General features: G+C 44.4%; 2 protein-coding genes and 1 long non-coding RNA gene across 3 annotated transcripts in view; 1 reads left to right on the top strand and 2 right to left on the bottom strand.

Annotated features, from left to right (window-relative positions):
* LOC144390396 (uncharacterized) overlaps positions 1-19,552 on the top strand; it is a 265,667-nt gene that overhangs the window by 30,386 nt on the left and 215,729 nt on the right. The gene's annotated exons all lie outside the window — the stretch shown is intronic.
* LOC144390265 (protein NLRC3-like) overlaps positions 1-19,552 on the bottom strand; it is a 138,286-nt gene that overhangs the window by 67,839 nt on the left and 50,895 nt on the right. The window contains exons 2-3 of the mRNA XM_078096732.1: positions 17,089-17,206; positions 16,887-17,000 (exon numbers count right to left, since the gene is read on the bottom strand). Of these exons, the coding sequence (XP_077952858.1) occupies positions 16,887-17,000; positions 17,089-17,206 (232 nt within the window). The remainder of the gene's footprint in view (positions 1-16,886; positions 17,001-17,088; positions 17,207-19,552) is intronic.
* Positions 12,005-16,880, bottom strand: LOC144390298 (protein NLRC3-like). The gene is made up of 5 exons (XM_078096786.1): positions 16,398-16,880; positions 14,618-14,696; positions 14,254-14,464; positions 12,301-14,101; positions 12,005-12,209 (listed from the first exon to the last, which is right to left on the bottom strand). Exons 1-5 carry the CDS (start codon positions 16,463-16,465, stop codon positions 12,020-12,022), a joined length of 2,349 nt encoding a protein of 782 aa, XP_077952912.1. The 5' UTR covers positions 16,466-16,880; the 3' UTR covers positions 12,005-12,019.

The raw sequence follows: 19,552 nt of genomic DNA, 5'->3' as shown, positions 1-19,552 counted from the left end.
CTCGCTGATGGAGAAGACCCGGTGGAAGCACGTAGGAAGCTGCCTCTGCATAGCAAGCGCCATCTAGCGGTGGACTCTGATATTACAACTAAAGTGATCGGGCGCTGTAGAGGACACACTTATAATTTTCAGAAATTAATCCAGGGGCCGCCAGTTGCCCATCCCTGTTCCAAGTGACTGTGAGATGGTAAGTTGGATGTTTCTTTTAAAGCAGCAGCAATAAATGCTCTGAATCCCTGATGTTCGGCTCAGCGCAGACGAGGAGACGAGTTGGGAGAGACAAGTTGAGAATGCAGCTTAGTTGTGTGGAGCATCACATGTGGAGGAGACAGAACTACATTCCAGATGTTCTATGATGATGACGGCTCAATTGTTTTCACCTTGTTCTCCCGTCCTAAAGGGGCCAAAAAACTGGCTTAAAAGAATCATAAAACATAAAAATGTGACAATAAGACAAAGTCAACACAAAAACAACAAATGATCATAACACAATGAAAAGATATTTAAATCCATATGAAAGTGTTTTATTTCTTATCTACAGTGAGAATTGTATTGCTCGTGTGTGTCTCACATTGCATATTGAAATGGTCCATCAATCGTTGGCTTCTAATCACACATCTTTGTAAACTCTCTGGAGACTCCAATGAGGAGGAGGGACTGCGTTTGGATTTGTCTCCTCAGGGCTTTGCATCCACAGCCCAGAGCTGAATGAAGAAACAATGGTGGCGTCCCGTGGAGCCACAGGGGAATTCTGATAGCAAAATACTTCATTAGCAAAAAGTGGTGTGTGATGTCTGACTACTGTTGAATATGGTTTATTACCAGAAGAACTGGTGTCACCATGACGACATCGACCACAAAAATACCTCAATGAGAGAAAAGGCAGACGGGCTGAAACGTTGAGCCAGTGGATAAAGGCCTTACTCTCTACTGGCCAGCAGGGGGCGACTCCTCTGGAGAAGATGGCTACTTTTCAGTGGCAGCTTCACTGAGTTACAGACTTTAATACTCACACGAAGCAAGAATACACTTTAGCAGCACACACACAGTGCAAAGGAGAGGCCATCGTATAACACGCTACAGGGAGTCTACATGCTGCAGGAATGCACGATGGGCTTTGAAGACGCATCTCCGGGGAAACAAGTGGACTACTTGGCAGACTCCAAGACCACGTGAGGAACATGCAGCGGCCCATGGAGTGGAACTGGCAGTCTGATGCTCTCAGAGAAGTGGCTTCAGGAAGCAGCGGCTGAGCTCAACGTGCAGATATTGAAGGCTGGACCATATCTTCTCCATCAGATGGGTCTCCAGGAGCCAGAATACTGTAAACGCTGGATGAAGAGATTTCCCATGTCTGGAACTTCACCAGCTGCAGAGAAGAGACACCACACTTGGTCCAACGAAGCGCTTATGTTGGACAGCCAGGTACAGCGCTGGTTGGACATTGATGAAGGAGGCTGAACAGCGTCTCACGGGTCTTTTCAAAGATGTGGAGCTGACTCGCTGCTCTGCAAACAAAGCATCTACTGGAGTCAAACTGGGTCCAAAGGCTGAAGGTTCTAGAGCAGCTTTTTAGGCCCAGAGAGCCTTTACTTTGAATGAAGAAGTACAGCGCCTGGATAGACTCAGCTTTGTGTAGCAGGCCAGAGGTTGTGTGGTTGTGTAGTCATTGTGTACAGCGGTTTGATGGCCTTTTATCGTATGCTTCACATGTCCTGTTGTGTTTACGGCCTATTTAAGACTGGAGCACTATAGAGGCTCGCCATGCGGCGCTCTCCAATGCGCTGAGGGCTGGACCGAGGCTGATAGACCAGAATCCTTTGGGGTTCTTTGTTGATGGACAGCAGCAAGAACAAGCAAACGTCAGCTAATGACGTGACAAAGTGTTGCTGACTTTAGAAGGAGAAATCTCTCCAGATGTCACACGAGCCGTCCTGTGAGGACACTTGGACCCAAACGCCAGCAGCAGAGCAGCAGGTGAGGTCAATGTCAATGTCAATTTTATTTTACAGCCCTTTTAAAGGCCAGTGGCCAGCCAAAGTGCTTTACAGGATAAAACAATCAGCATCAATAAAACAATACAAGCACTCCTCTACTAGCTACTATATGTTCTCCTCTAGAAATCAATCAAAGTAGCATGAACGCCTTGGGAGTTCAGTCTGTAGTGACCCTGAATATATGAACCATGAATGTAGACCTTGTGACGGCACCACAAGAAGAGTTTGTGGATATTCAGTCATTAGCGTTGCACAGCCTTGTTCTCACAGATGGTTTGTGTCATGTGACAGTGTCTGGTTGTTTTGGTGGGGACCAATAATTGGGACTATCGTTGTCATCAACACACACCTGGTACAGACACCTGTGTCCTTCCATGGTGCAGCCAGCCATGGTTCTCCACATGTTAGTCTGTGACAGCAGGGATTCATAAACCACTCTGCAAGGTGTCCCAAAGTACCTGCGTGAGAAAATGTGTGTGTGTGTTTAGGTGCACGGGACCACTCGGCTTGTCAACAAGCAACACTGCAGCTTGCAAATGAAACGGCGCCATCTAGTGGACATTAGCTGTACATGTTGGTCTGAGGCTTCACGACAACTGTGTCTCATCTTTATTAGGAAGCCTTTAAAGGCTACAGGTCACATTCTAGTCACAACACAACATATATGTATATGTTCAATTCTGTTTGGCTTCCAAACTCTCAGCCAATGAGTGTCAACAGAAGACGACATGTCCCACCACATGTCCCTTCTGTCTCAGGGACTGTAAGAAGAATGAAGATCACAGTTAAACTCTTTCTCCCTGTCGCCCTTCACTCATGTGTCCCTCAACAAAACATCTCATGGTGGAGCTGAATAAGAATTCACTTCATTATTCTGATGTTACCAACGATGGCTTGACAGAGAAGCACCATCTTCTCCAGTATGGTCTGGTATGTATGCTCCAGAGTCCAATCTCACATGTTGTACTAATGGACACTAGAAGACCACATGTTCATTACATAGCTCTTAATCAATGGACAGGATGAGACGTTTCACCATTTCCATCTTCATCAACATCATCATCGTCATCTTCTCGATCTTCATCATCTCCGATTTGTCTCCAATTCTTGGACGTGTGGTTCCACTTCATCTAAAGAAAAGCATGTTTGATGAGCACACTCACCCCGTCACACTGCTTGGTTGTTGAATTTATCTTCCTGTAATTCTCTAACCATTTTTAAAATAACCAATAAAGTTCATAAATCTGGTAGATGACTTCAATCTCAATCTCCTCAAGAGATTTTCCTTCTTCCAAGAGATCCTTTCTCCATTGCCAGGAGAAGCTTTGAGATTTTTGACTTTTTCTGAGACACCCTGAAAAGACAGAAGTGTCCTCTGACGGGTAGAAACACGCCATCAGCTTGTGTTTGTCCTCCAGTGTGGAGAAGTATAAAGTGAATGTGAGACAGTCGTGTACTACTGTATTCTCCCAATGAGCCACATGTAGCGTCTCGCTGTGTGAAAGAAGAATACTTTCTAACTCACATGATTGACACAAAATGCACCCAAAGCATCTTCTGCTGTTGGAGCAGCTAAATACAGAAGGTCAAATCGCTCTGCTTCACTTTTACTGGGACTTTAAGGGCCGGTTAACTTGTAAAAACACACATATGGGGAATAAAAGGGAACATAAAGGCACCATTGAGCGCCACGGCCAACAAGAATCCCCATATTGTACGTTATCTCCTGGCCTGAACATCTCTCCTTCACAGCAAACAGGCACACGTGTGGCCTTCCTTTCACACTCATGTTTGTAACTCTGCAGCTGCTTCATGTGCTGGAGGAAGGAGGATCATCCAGAAGTTCTACATTCAGGCTGCCTGTAGTATTGTCACTAACTTCTTTGTTCCCCACATGTCACACTTGCTGATTGACTGAGCTTCAGATGCACGGACTCACTGTGGAACTCAGGCCCACATGGGGAATGAGTTCTTTCAGTTTGGATGCTTATTGACAGGAAACAGCAGAGAGCCGGTTAGCTGAGCCGTGATGCACAGGCTGAAGTTCTGTACCACAGCCTCACCAGACACCGACTGGTTTATATCCATAGATTGGCCTTTCCCTGCCATTGCACATCTGGATGAGCTGATGTACCAAAGGCATTACATCAAGTTGGATAATCAGTGTAAAAGCATCACTACAGAATATAGTGCAGTGAAGGAGCAGCAGGATGCACAAACCTACATATCCATAAGAGATGGATCTCACAGGTTAGTCGGCCTTTAAAGGTCAGTTACCTTTAACTCTTCAAGAACGTTGCAAACCAGCATCCGGAAGCTTCCCATCAGGGAGCCAGGAAGTAGTCGGTGACGGTCCTCATGCGTTTGCTGCTGTTTGTCTTTTATTTTGGCGGGAAATCCCATTTAACACTTTCAATACTCCACTTTGTGAGGAGATAAACTCCACCCTGTTATCAAATGTGTGCTTGTGCTTTGTGTGTTTTTGTTGGTGACTTAAGTGTGATATTTGGTGCAGAATGAAAGCTTCAAGTTGCACCTGAAGTAGCGAGCTCAGTAGTTTGTGTTGTTGTGAGACGGCTCTGCGTGAAGGTTAATAAGGTTAATAAAGCAACTTATTCATTACTCATTTCTTTATTTACTCACTTCCTTCTTCAACATGCTGCACCACCAATGTTTCCTCTGTGCTATTGACACAGCAACAGGGCTGTAGAATAAATACAGATATTATGGAGGAAATAGTACAAAAGTCAATAGTACAGCATCTTTAAAAAGGATCAGAGTATTTCATGTCAAAAGAAATAATACAGCGTGTTGAAAGCGTCTTTATTTGATGGCCTGTTTAAACATGTACAGTTGTTTCCAATAAAAGTCATTTATTAACATTAGAGTCAAACAATTCTATTTCTGTTAAAGTAACACATGGAGTAAATGTTGTAAATGACATTATAGGGAATAAAAACACAAGTAACGCATATTCAATATTTCCTTGAGAGGTTTGCTGAACCATTAAAAAGCTTCTTGTTCAAAACAAACCTGATTATGTGAAATTAGATTTGATTTCACTCAACAGATTTAGAAAGATTTGAAGTTAAAATGGGCTCTAAAAGAATTACACGTTCATATTTTCCTTCTTCACCTTGTTTTTATTATTGCTGATGAAGCGCACACACACACATAAGGACACATTTGTCTCATATGGGGGGACAGATGAAAGAGCGTCTTATAAAATGTCTTCTTGAACACATAAAGATGAAGATTAAAGCCTAATTAGGAGCCAATATCTAAATGATCATCTATTGATTGAAGGAGCACAGCAGCATTAAGCTGAGCTCTTTCACACTTCCATCTGAGTCCCAGAGAGCTGTGGACCCCCCAGAGTCCAGACCAGCTCAGGTACCCCTCACCTGCTCCACCTGCATCTACACCCACATGAACCACCATCAGCTGTACAGACTGAACTATGTGGTGAGCAGAGAGGAAGGTGCTCCACCAGGAGGAGACTCTCCCTCCTGAAGAGGACACAGAGACACTGAGGAACCATAAGACCTGAACCCAAACCCAGGATAAAGAGGTTCAGTGAATGTGGTGCTGAAGGTGTGGAGGTGGATCAGTGTGTCAGAGGAGACTCTGTAGAAGGACAGAGAGCCAGCAGGACAGTCCACATACACTGCTACTCTACCAGAGGAGGAGGAGGAGGAGGAGGAGGAGGAGGAGGAGCTGATGCGTGTTCTTATCTTATTGTGACAGACATAGTAACTTCCATCAGAGCAGATCAGACTCCAGGACTGATCATTGTATCCAAACAAACAGTCTCCACTGTCTCCTTTCCTCCTGATTCCTCTGTAACTCACTGATACATGAACTCTTCCTCTCCACTCGACCTCCCAGTAACAGCGACCAGTCAGACCAGTTCTACACAGCAGCTGAGGCCAGGAGTCAAATCTGTCTGGATGATCAGGATGTGACTGATCCTCCTTCACACATGTCACCTTCCTGTTGTTGTCAGACAGTTTGAGTCTTCTGTTCACTGTGTTTGTGTCGATTGTGAGTTCACAGGAATCTGATGAGAGAACAAGACACAATACAGCTGCAGTTATTAATCATGTGTTCATCTACTGACACGTTGATGATGACATCACAGAGGTGAATGAGTGATGTCACAGTGTGAAGATGGTTGAATCTTCATGAATCAAAGCACACTTACACTTCCTCAGACCTGGTCTGAACCATCGGACTCCATCAGGCTCCACCCTGAAAGGAGGAGGGGGGTCAGAGCAGCATGGAGACATGGACATTACATCACTCTCACACACAGCTTTGTCCTTCATGTCCACATGGAGCACCTCTTCTTCTTCTACCACTACTTACAGACGACCACAGACTGTCAGTCAGGCGTCACACAGCGACGAGGTGCTGGAATATATTCATGAAGAAGATGAATGGATAACAAATAAGAAATGGACCTGTCACTGTACTTTCACCAGATGTGAATTCAAACGGGAGAAATGACGTCATGCTACAGATCAAGCTTCATGGGACGTGTGCAAAGGAACATTCACATTAAACTGTTTCATAAAGATAAAGCAGATACAGACCATTCAGTATTCACACAATGTGCATGTTTCCATGTTGTCCCCATTTGTGGACAATGTCTCTCCCTGTGGTTCGCTGGAGTCCCAAAACTTTACAAATGGCTTTGTCACCTTTTCCACACTGATGGATCTCAATGACTTTGTTCCTCATTTGTTCCTGAATGTCTTTGGATCGCAGCCTGATGTCTCGCTTGTGAGGATCTTGTGGTCTACTTCACTTTGTCAGGCAGCTCCTATTTAAGTGATTTCTAGATTGAGAACGGCTGTGGCTGGAGAAATGGAACTGGGCTTTCCAAAGATGTGATGAACCTCACTTCATTTATGTTTTCATCACCTTTTCACACGGGGCCATTTAGGTTTGGATTCTTTTCTCCCCTTAATGATAAAAACTGCATTTTGTGTTTACTTGCGTTATCTGTGTCTAATATTTACATTAGTTTGATGATCTGAAACATTTAAGTGTGACATGCAGGCATGAAAACGGGTCACGGGTGAAAAAGGTGAGACGGATGTTTCCCCTCTAGGGGTTTTCAGCTGGTTTTGTCCCAGGGACCAACATTCTGAATAGAAAGTCACTGGCCTGTAACCGCCCCCCCACATATTCCGCCTGTAGCACTTGTCAGTGGAATCTCTTCCATATTCTTCTGGTTATTCAAGTGACTGAATCTCTTCAGCTGGACGCATCGGTCTTAATGTGCCGGTAATGATGGTAAATGATGCTTGTAGCTGGTTGTCATCTACGCTCCACTACGGTTACATAAAGGTGGCGTTTGTGTTTTCACAACGTTTTATCTCATAATTTAGACTTTCTATCCCCTTTCTTCAGTGCGGAAATGGGCTTCTATAGTTGTGTGAATGCATCACTCCAGCCAATCCAAAGACGGGGTTTGTAACCAATCAGGTGTAGAGACCATGGTGACTGGCTCCGCCCCCTTACTGTCAGAAAGAACAACAGCAAGCGCGTAGAAAACTCCTTCGAGCGCGAGCAGAGATTCTCCTCGCGAGCAACGAAGTTCACGTTCAAAAGTCCGTCTCACGAGAGATATTTATTTATTTATTTATTTATTTGCTCGCGGATGTTTGATTTACGCGCATCAACCTGATTTGCGCTCTGGAATTTTGGCATTGATTTGCTGCCATACCCCCCCCCCAAAAAAAGGTGAGGGATTTTCATGCCTGAACATGAAAGAAATGAGGAATCAGGAAGGCAGCAAACACTTTATCACACAACTGTAACACATAAAAGCAGAAGCCATTTTCCAGTGAGGCTGAATGACGCGAGTCGGAGGACGTCCACGTTGTCCCATTGATCAGGTGGACTGCAGTGTCTCCCCGTTGTACTACTTCATGGGGGGGCACCCCTGTTATAATGATGGAAACACTGAACTGGCTTCGGTCGCTTATCAAAACATCGGCCAAATAAGGTCGCGGGACAGAATCTCCTCGCGCCGCGTCTAAGTATCCCCCCCTCCTTTGTCCAAGCCGTTGTCCCTAGCAACAGATGGCGTTGCCATAGCAGTGCAACTCTCGTCTTCCTCGTTGCTTTAATACAGAGGTGTCCAAAGTACGGCCCGCGGGCCAACTGCGGCCCGGGATCCATTTTTTATTGGCCCAGCAAATAATAAAAATAGAATGGAATGTGACCCACACATGAAACTTGCCCTTGGGTGTATTGTAGTTCTTAGTTTGACCAGTAGGTGGAGCTACTCACTAGCTGCAGTCCTGATGCAGCTTTTCCACAAAAAAAATGTTTAAATAAAAAGTTTCCGCGACGACAAAATGGCAGAAGCAAAGAAACGCAAGATAGCAAGTGAATGCAGAACATTTCAAACACGGTGGGAAAATGAATATTTCTTCAAAGAAGTCAAGGAGAAGTGTGTCTGTTTGATTTGGAAAGAAACGGTTGCAGTGATGAAAGAGTCCAATGTAGACGACACTACGAAACCAAGCATCCGACCTTCACGTCCTACACTGCTGCTGAGAGAGAGGACAAAGTCCAGCACATGGCAGCTAACCTGCAGGCTCAACAACAGTACTTTTACCCTGCTAACAACACACAAGAAAACGCTACAATAGCTAGCTATGAGGTAGCTCAACTCATAGCGCGCCGCGGGAAAGCTTTCTCAGACGCTGACTTGGTTAAACAGTTAAAGTCGCTGGAATAATGTGCCCGGAAAAGATGCAGGAATTCAACAACGTGAGCATGTCCACAAACACAATTGTGCGTTGAATGGAAGACTTGTCAGCTAACATACAGAATCAAGTGTCACATAAAGCTTGTGCTTTTGACTTTTACTCCATTGCATGTGATGAAAGATGCAACAGACGCCGCACAACTGTTCATTTCTTTGCGGGGAGTTGACAATGACTTTTGCATCACGGAGGAGCTGCTTGATCGTCGGAGTCTAAAGGGCACAACAACGGGTGATTATTAATTAATAGAGAGATGTGATTTATGCAGTTTTTTTTCTTTAAGTTTATTGAATTATCAAGCATAATTTACCTACATTTGATTGATTTTATTTGAAAATATTTAAATGAAAACCCATACGTAGAAAGATGTGATTTATGCAGTTTTTTCTGTCAGTATAATAAATTATTAAGCATAATTGACCTACATTTGATTGATTGATTTGTATTACTGTTAATACACTAGAGGTGATATACCTTAACTTTAGTGAGCGGCTCAACCTTTCGCATATTTTTCTGTCTGTGGCCCTCAGTGAAAAAAGTTTGGCCCCCCCTGCTTTAATACGTGGAACACTTCCTGCATTTCGCTCTCGCTCGCCCCTCGCGTCCAGTAGTCGTATTACACTGTTTAACGTTCCCGTCTTCCTCGGTGGTTTGATTTAACGGTCTCACTTCCGCCCCGCTGCTCTCGCTCGCCCCCTAGTGTGATAACCGGCACTCCGCTTGTTGTTGTGAGCAACCGCACCGCCGTTCCTTCCCTTCCCTAATTCCAGGTCCACCATCAGCTGTTGGTTCTTCACTGAGCGTCTGTGGCCGACTGTCACCTGTAGCTTCAACAAGTCCACTCTTATCATCCAGGGAACCGTCTCTCAAAGCACCAAAAGCAGGTGAAGCTGAACTCCTTTAAAACACCAAACGTTCCTCCTGTGATGATCCATCAAGACGCTTTGAACAGATTGTTTCTCTGACTGTTTGTCTCTTAATAATAATGTCTGGACTAAAGGACAAACCCACACTGGAGGCAGGGGACCAGCATCTAAACATCCAAGTGTTGTTTGAGTTGTTAAGAGCCCACAAAGCTGCAGCGTGACCACGTTGACTCATATCAACCCACCATGATTCAGTCAACGTGTCAGGAGACACTGTCCTCTCTTATAACGTGGAGACAAGACAAAGCTCCAGAGAAACAAGGTTTTCAACACCTTCCTCCCTGTTCAGGCTCATCCTGGCTACTGTTCCTCACTACTTCTGTGTGTGTTGATGGTCTCATGTGGGACACAAACAGTTTGATGAGTCTCTGATAGTTTGAGGTCAGCTTGGTGTGTCAGGGTCTTATTAACCAGGCTGACAGTGGGACAGAGGAAAGGTTTCCAGCTCTACCTCCTCTACCGGACTGATGGTCTGTGGCTGCAGCCTCTTCATACCTGAGAGTCTCCAGTCTCCAGTGAGGATCCTCCAGTCCAGCAGACAGCAGCTTCATTCCTGAGTCTCCTGGATGATTGTAGCTCAGGTCCAGCTCTCTCAGATGGGAGGGGTTGGAGCTCAGAGCTGAGGCCAGAGAAGCACAGCCTTCCTCTGTGATCAGACAGCCTGACAGCCTGCAGACACACAGAATAAGACACATGTCACATGATCTGAGGGAGCTGTGAGGGCTGGAAGGTCACTGCAGTACTGAGATACTATCAGAGGGGTCACATTAACATGGTTACTGACTGGTTTCCAGTCACAACTAAACAATGTAGATCATCAACCTGATAACATTACTACTAAGTCTATAGTATCAAATATTTACATTATATTGAAAATAAACACATTTTATGGAAATAATTGGAAAATACACATTTGATTTAAATCATGGAAGCAGAAATAATCTTATGAAAGTCAGAAATGTACCATGGATATAAATAAAGACACCAAGTGGACTTTAATTGAATCCTGACCTGAGAGTCTCCAGTTCACAGTGTGGACTCTTCAGTCCAGCAGAAAGCAGCTTCACTCCTGAATCCTGCAGGTGGTTGTTACTCAGATCCAGCTCTCTCAGACTAGAGGACTGGGAGCTGAGAAGTGAGGACAGAGCGTCACAGCTTCTCTCTGAGAGGTTACAGACACTCAGTCTGAAGAGACAACAATGAACAAGAAAAATAACATTGGTGTTAAAATGAAATCCTATTTCATATAAAATCAGTTAAGTGTTTACAAAGTACTAGTGTAGACTAGACTACTAAAAAAGGAAAGTGATTAAAAAGGATCTTTATTTGCTAATTTAATGTCAGTTACCATCTACACCTTAAATGAGGAACCATCAAACTCCAAGCAGATTGTCACTGAAGCGCCAGAAATCCTGGTTTCAGTCTCTTTTACACCTCTGCTTTTCCCATTTTCCTTAATGAACCATATTAAAATAACATCACACAGCATGAATAAGAGGATTAATAGGATGACCCTGTGATGTTTTATTGTGAGCCAACATTGAGTTTTAATTCCCTCCGTATCAAATGTGTTGGTTCCACAAGGATCCGATGATGTGATGGAAACAAACAGATTTGTGTCCCTAGTTTAGTCTCTTAGATTAGATCTTCTGGCTCCATAGATAAGGTTCATCTTCTGGTGAAAAAAGTTTTTATTAAGTCTGAAATCCTGATGAACAATAATGATGTTCATGCTGTGAAGTAGATAGTTTAAGACAGTGATTCCCAACGTGTGGGCCGCTGCCCCCTGGTGGGCCGCGAGAGGTCATTTACAGTAAATAAATAAAACAAATGGACGTTCTCGCTGAGCACTTCATGAGATTAAAGAACGAGAGACAGCGCCCTTTTCTCTACAGTAGCTGAACCATCTTAATGGGGAAAAATACTGTCAGAAAGAACAGCGAGCACGAAGAAAACTCCTTCGCGCGCAAGCAGAGATTCTCCTCGCGAGCAACGAAGTTCACTTTTCGCAAGCGAGCAAATATCTCGCGCGAGACAGACTTACAGATAGATCCTATCAGGTACAGAGGGGTCACATTGACATGGTTACTGACTGGTTTCCAGTCACAACTAAACACCCACTTATGTACATCAACACTCTGATAACATTACTACTAACTCTATAATGTCAAATATTTACATTGTATTGAAAATAAACACATTTTATGGAAATAGTTGGAAAATGCCTATTTGATTTAAATCATGCAAGCAGAAAGAATCTTATGAAGGTCAGAAATGTATCATGGATGTAAATAAAGACACCAAGTGGACTTTAATTGAATCCTGACCTGAGAGTCTCCAGTTCACAGTGTGGACTCTTCAGTCCAGCAGAAAGCAGCTTCACTCCTGAATCCTGCAGGTGGTTGTTACTCAGATCCAGCTCTCTCAGACTAGAGGACTGGGAGCTGAGAACTGAGGACAGAGCGTCACAGCTTCTCTCTGAGAGGTTACAGCCACTCAGTCTGAAGAGAAGGATGAAGAAGAAGCAGTAAGTATAAAAGATGGCAGCATATTTAAGTTCTGATGTATGAATCTAACTCTCTCTTTACTTACAGAACTTTGTTGGAGTCTTTGATCACTGGCAGCAGCCTCAGAAGAGCCTCCTCTGAAGTAGAGTATTTCATCAGGTCAAACCCCTCCAGATCTTCTTCGGATGACTGTAAGATGAAGACCAGAGCTGACCACTGAGCAGGAGACAGTTCTTCTGTGGAGAGACGTCCTGATCTAAGGGACCGTTGGATCTCCTCCACTAGAGAAACATCATTCAGTTCATTCAGACAGTGGAACAGATTGATGCTTTTCTCTGGAGACACATTCTCACTGATCTTCTCCTTGATGTACTGGACTGTTCTCTGATTGGTCTGTGAGTGACTTCCTGTCTGTGTCAGCAGACCGCGTAGGAGAGTCTGACTGGTCTCCAGGGAAAGACCTAGGAGGAAGCGGAGGAACAAGTCCAGGTGTCCATTAGGACTCTGTAAGGCCTCGTCCACAGCACTCTGGTAGAGACGCTTTGGTTCAGGTTTGACTCTAAAGACTTTAGACCACAGGGAGGTTGTTTGTTCTTCTGACAGCAGATTGACACCAGAGCTGAAGAAGGTCAGATGGACATGAAGAGCAGCCAGAAACTCCTGAACACTCAGATGGACGAAGCAGAAGACCTTGTCCTGGTACAGTCCTCTCTCCTCTCTGAAGATCTGAGTGAACACTCCTGAGTACACTGAGGCTGCTCTGATATCGATGCCACACCCTGTCAGGTCGGATTCATAGAAGATCAGGTTGCCTTTCTGCAGCTGATCAAAGGCCAGTTTTCCCAGAGACTCGATCATCTTCCTGCTCTCTGGACTCCAGTGTGGATCCGTCTCAGCTCCTCCATCGTACTTGACCTTCTTCACTTTGGATTGAACCACCAGGAAGTGGATGTAAATCTCAGTCAGGGTCTTGGGCAGCTCTCCTCCCTCTCTGGTCTTCAACACCTCCTCCAGAACTGTAGCAGTGATCCAGCAGAAGACTGGGATGTGGCACATGATGTGGAGGCTTCGTGAGGTCTTGATGTGAGAGATGATGCTGTTGGCCTGCTCCTCATCTTTGAACCTCTTCCTGAAGTACTCCTCCTTCTGGGGGTCGGTGAACCCTCTGACCTCTGTCACCATGCCAACACACTCAGAAGGGATCTGATTGGCTGCTGCAGGTCGTGTGGTTATCCAGAGGCGAGCTGAGGGAAGCAGCTTCCCCCTGATGAGGTTTGTGAGGAGCACATCCACTGAGGCCAACTCTGTGACATCAGTCAGGATCTCATTGTTGTGGAAGTCCAGAGGAAGTCGACACTCATCCAGACCGTCAAAGATGAACACAACCTGGAACTCTTCAAACCTGCAGATTCCTGCTGCTCTGGTTTCACTGAAGACGTGATGAACAAGTCCCACCAAGCTGAACTTCTCTCTCAGCAGATTCAGCTCTCTGAAGGTGAATGGAAATGTGAACTGTATGTCCTGGTGGTCTTTGTCTTCAGCCCAGTCCAGAGTGAACTTCTGTGTTAAGACTGTTTTACCAATGCCAGCCACTCCCTTAGTCATCACTGTTCTGATTGGTTCCTCTCCTCCAGGTGAGGCTTTGAGGAGGTCTTCTTGTCTGATGGTTGTTTCTGGTCTGGCTGGTTTCCTGGATGCTGTTTCAATCTGTCTGACCTCATGTTCTTCATTGACCTCTGCAGTCCCTCCCTCTGTGATGTAGAGCTCTGTGTAGATGTCATTCAGAAGGGTTGGGTTTCCTGCTTTAGCGATCCCCTCAAACACACACTGGAACTTCTTCTTCAGGTTGGATTTGAGTTCACGCTGACAAACTGCAGCAGGAAGTCCTGAATGAGGACAACAAAGAAGATCAATGAGTCACAGAATAGTTTTCATAGTTTCCTCAGAGAATGACTATGAATATATTCTGTCCATCTCTGGAGACATTAGTGAAGGTCTCATTTATCAGCATGGTAAGTCTGTAGAGAAATCCTCTTACTGCTCTGCAGACAGTCAGCCAGCTCCTCCTGCTTCATTCTCCTCAGGAAGTGCACTGAGATCTTCACAAAGGCCTCTCTGCTCCCCCTCTGCTCTTCATCCAGCACCTCCTCATCCTCTTTCTCAAAGCATTCTGGGTAATCTGAACTCACAACCTTCTGGAGTTTCTTCAGCTCGTTCTTCACAAAAGTGAGGATGTTCTCCTCCAGCAGCTGGAACAGAACATTCTATGAATGACACCAACTAGAACATGGAAGCCACCATCAGGTCCATGTTGGACAGACGGACAATCCTCTGGTCTACAAAGTGCAGCATGGAGATGATGTTGACCTGAGAGATGTTAAAGTAGTTGTACATGTACACACCATGAAGATGGAGTCCAGGTGTGTTTGATGCTGCTGGGCAGACGGACCTGTGGGAACCTCTGAGCTCTCCTGGTCCTCTCTGTGGAGGAACATGAACCATCAGCTCACATGGTGTTTGGACCATCAACACCAATACAACATTAGTTAAAGATATTGGCTTCTGTCATGATTGATCATGATGAAAACCAGATGCTGAAGACTGTCGATGATGACGGACAGTTTATTAGTTGAGTGACAGTTATTCATCAGTTTCATCTGGTTTTAGTTCTTACTGTGGGTCATAAAAACAACATCTCCAGACCTCTGCATCTGGTCCAAAGTCCTATGGAACTACTCCAAACCTCTTTAGTCCGTCCCCTGACCACTATAAGTCTCCTTAGATCTTCTGAAACTAGTCTTTGGACCTTTTCACAGAGTCTACTGACGATACTTTGTCCAAACCTCTGCATGGAGTCCAGAGACCACGTCAGCTGGTCCACAGAGCACTGAGTTTATTCTAATCACATGTTCAGTCCCAGTCATCTGTCTCCAGAAACCTGCAGCTGTCTCCAGATGTGACCTCTGCTGATCCTGATGTGGAGGAACTAGCTCACATTGTGTTTACATCTGAGGATGTTTACAGTTAATGATTCACACTTAAACTCACACAGACCAGTTAGATGATGGGTGTCTAACTCAAGGCCCGAGGGCCAAATCTGGTCTGCGGGGGTCCAGTGCAGCCTGCTGGATGACTTTACTATTGTGAGAATTACAGAAAGACACAAATAGCTTTTCTATAAAAGTAGCTGCTATACCTAATCAGTCCTTTGCGACTGGGGGTCGCACTGGTCGCCAGCCAATCGCAGGGCCAACACAGAGACACGATTAATTCAAGAGCATGTCTTTGGATTGTGGGAGGAAGCCGGAGAACCCGGAGAGAATACTAATCATGGTTATTATTATTTTTTATCTTTCATTGTAGGCGTTGGACAACAGTACTTTCTGATTGATGTTGTCTTCATGGACAGATGTGAATACTTCCAAAGCCATTCTATTCTCTGTCAATCACAACAATGTGAGCGTGATGATGTCTGGGCCGTGGTGACTGATAATGCTGCTCACTGTCTGAAGGAATACAGGAGGCTCTGAGAGGAGTGTTGCCCAACAGTGTACATGTAACCTGCCTCTGCCATGTCATCACGCTGGTGGGTGAGACCTGGCAGCTCTGCAAATCATTCTCAATTGTGACATGGATGAGATCTGCCTGCTAGAAAGAGAAGATGGGTGCGCTTCCTCATCAGCAAGGAGTTTGTGCAAGCTAAGGCTCCGAGTTGCACTTGGAATTGAAGTTTACAATGTTTTTGATATTTCCACCAAATGTTTTATTGTTTACTGCACGGGCTGTTGCAATTGTTATGCACCTTTGTTAGTAGATATTGACAGGACTATTCTTACTTAGTTTGATCTTACAAAGAACTAACGTTTTTTGTTTAGTCATGTATTTTGTTTAATTTAAACCAACAAATCGGAATTTTTTTTGAATGACTGTTCTGTTTGGACACACAAGAAAAGATATTGCCATGTTTTTATCATGCAGCATGTTTTGCCTGAAATAAGGTTCTATGTATGGAAGTTTTCAGTTTTAACTGAATATATTGTCTACATTTCAGTTCTTAATTCACTGTCTCTGCGTAAAATGTTAAAAACCAAATTCTCAAATATTAAAAAACAAAAAGAATTTGCGGGAAAAATTAAACCGGAATTTGAGAAAAATGAAACAGATTTTATAGGGCCCACTTACTCTGTGTCATAAGAACGGCGTCCATCTTTGAAGTTAATCCATTGACCAATAGACTGATCACTCTTCATGGACAAACATCTGGGTTCAGGAGACTTTCCTCTCTGCTGATGTGAACTGAAAGAAACACTGAGATTACATCATCACATCATCATCTAATCATGAAGCATCAGCTCACATGGTGTCCGTCCTCACAGAGACCAAAACAAGGTAAAGGTCCATGGCGTGAGGTCTGGATGTGGACCACATGACTCCCTGTAGTGGTTTAGGTCTACTGGTCCTGCTGGTCCCACTGAGAATCAACAGCTCAGTCTTTCAGCTCACTGTTTTCTTCACCAGTCAGTTTGGTTTAGTCCCAACAGGTCTCACCAAGTCCTCCATGGAGCTCTCCCTCCCTCACTGGACACTGCTGAAGGGCCCTGGAGCAAGAAACCCAGAACCTCCACCAGAGAGTCTGGTAGAAACACCTCATCATCAGCCTGAGACCCTCACCTTGCATCAACAGAGGGACCAACATCTTTGAAGACTAGAGGAGGCGCCATAGACCGGTTACTCTTCATGGACACACAGCTGGGTCCAGGTCCAGGTCCTGGTCTCTGATGGATCCTGGTCACACACATAGAAGCAGAGTCAGTGAGTCAGAGACGTTGGGACATGGAGACGAGTGGAGGACAGTTGGAGATGGTCCTCTCACCTCTGAGCTTTGGTCTGGCTGTCATGTTCCCCACACAGAGGGGCTTCAGAGGGAGGGACTCCGTCCTCTGGGTCCTCAGCCTGATTCATAGCAGAGTCCACACCTTCACACCAACCTGCTGGCAGAGCTCACACATTATTATCTTCATCAGGACAAACACACAGAGCTCATTCACCTCAACACTAAAACTCTCATGGGACACTTTGTGTTGTTGTCTTGAGACAACGTGTCAAGAGACGTCATTTTAAATTCTCATCCAATAAATGTTGTGTTTCTTCTAAGCGCTTTCCTTTGGCAGGAGGCAGCGGTCCATCAGGATGTTATTTATGTTAAATCACTATATAGGCTACTAAAACTCGTTAACTCGTAAAAGTTAAGAAAGTCAGTGTCAACAGGAAACGCAGCAAAATCTGGACACATGTCAATGACATTGATCTATCTAATGCAGAATGTAGAGTCTGGAAGACTAAAATCTCTATCTTCTCCAACACAGGGCAGATAATTTCAGAGAGAAGAAACAGGATCAGCCCCTCAAAGCGGAGCCACTTGGTCTCAATGTAAATCTTCGCTGAAGGACAAAACTCTGCATGCTGATTTTTTTTCTTTTTGTTTTACACATTTTAATTTATATTTTGTTGTGTGAATCTGTAAGCTTCTGTATGTTGTTTCACTTAAAATTTGTTAAGTATTAAAAAGTTTAAAATAATTAAAAGTTAGTTAAGTTCATTTGTAAATAGTTAAACGTTTGTTTTTGCACTAATTTATTTTTTATCACTCTGTAGAGTGTATAAATAAAAGTGTATTTATATAAAAACATTTGATAGTGTTTTTTTTACATTAGTAATTCATATTGCGCATAATTTTACATTATTGTTGGTGATTAATTAATTTAAGCACCAAAAAATCAGAAGAGCCATTTGGGAGCCGAAAGAGCCGGTTCTCTAAAAAGAGGCGTAATTCCCATCACTACCGGGTAAAAGAGGACGTCTGCTTTGTCTCAGACTTCTGGCCCTGATCTGCTTAGAGGGCGTGGCGTCACGTGAGGGGCGTGTCCTCAACTGTGTTGCTTTCAGGAAACGTCGGCACTGTGAGAACTATGAATCCACACTTTCTTTCCACCATATTCACATTTCAACTTTGATAAACACGACCTTTTTAAACAGATGTGAGGAAAGAGAAGAACGTTTAATCTCACAGAACCAAAACACGTGATGGTGGGCTCGACATGTGGACGTAAAACCGGACCAGAACCAGTACCGGAAACCATTATTTAGGGTATATATCATGATAAAATACATCAACGCATTATCTTTTTTTTATTCGGCAGAGTCCTGACTACAATAAGCTGGAATCCACATTAAAATACTCCAAACACACCTTCAGCTGGTGGGGAAGAGTCACATATGACGTGCAGGTTTGTCCACAACCTTTGGACCGAGTGGGACATTTTGTCGGTGCTTGAAGCTCGCGGACGTTGGAGCCAAAGAACAGCAGCGAATCGGTGGATTATGAATCATTGAGTGAGACAAAGCCTGCAGAGTTACTGTGAAACACACAGCGAGCCAGCAGAGACACACACACACACACGCACACGCACACGCACACACACGCACACGCACACGCACACACACGCACACACACGTCTTACCTCTGCCGCTTCTCACGGGAATTATGGATTTAATCTGCTGTTTCTGCAGTGAGGAAAGTCCCCGAGTCGCTTCACTTCCTGCTGGTTTAATGGATCACCGTGTTTCCCTTTACAGGCATAACATTAACTACCGTTTAACACACCGTAGTGCGCAAGCTCATTAGACTCCCGTACATGACAGCATTAAAAAGTACAACAAACACACATATATCTGTCAAGAATAACCAAAATGGGACAAATTACGAAATAAAAGACAACAGAATGAAAAATGAATGCTCCAAAAACGCCATGTGACTCACAACAACTTCCTCTACGTCGGCTCGGCTCTTTTTTTATTTTTAGGTTTCTGGGTGACTTCAAATTGCTTTCATTAAATATTACAGTTCCTTACGCAGGAGCACAGACTTGACTCAAACAACTCAGTCTGCAGACTTTGGTTTGCTGCAACGCGACTCCACCGTCCCTTCAGCACAGCAGACACACTACATCGAATAAGCATGAGGAAAGCTGCTGCTCCAGTGTTTAAAACCAGAGAGGAACGTATGAGGGGCCGTGAGGGACATTAGTCACAATACCCTCTCACACACACACACATGTGAAATGTGCTCATACACACAACTGCAATGCTCTTCAGTTCAGTGGATGTTCCGTTTTCTCCCCACGGAAAGGGCAACCCGGCATACATAGACTTTACTCAAGATTCCTCATTTGTTTGTTTATTTCTAAAAAAAGGGGAATCAGGTAAAAAACCTGGAATAATAAGAAATGCAATGCTTCAATTTCCATGTGCACACCACAACCAACACAGCTCCCCAG

The sequence above is a fragment of the Gasterosteus aculeatus genome, chromosome 21, assembly GCF_964276395.1.
Source record: "Gasterosteus aculeatus chromosome 21, fGasAcu3.hap1.1, whole genome shotgun sequence".
In the NCBI taxonomy this organism is placed as follows: domain Eukaryota; kingdom Metazoa; phylum Chordata; class Actinopteri; order Perciformes; family Gasterosteidae; genus Gasterosteus; species Gasterosteus aculeatus.
Note: the sequence above shows the minus strand (reverse complement) of the source record. Positions and strands in the feature narration are given on the sequence as shown.

Coding starts and splice junctions, on each gene's coding strand:
- LOC144390298 (XM_078096786.1), bottom strand. CDS start 16,465: ATGAAGAGTGATCAGTCTATTGGTCAATGGATTAACTTCAAAGATGGA. Junction 14,697..16,397: donor CGCCGTTCTTATGACACAGA/GTAAGTGGGCCC, acceptor GTTCCTCCACAG/AGAGGACCAGGAGAGCTCAG. Junction 12,210..12,300: donor AAAGACTCCAACAAAGTTCT/GTAAGTAAAGAG, acceptor CCTTCTCTTCAG/ACTGAGTGGCTGTAACCTCT.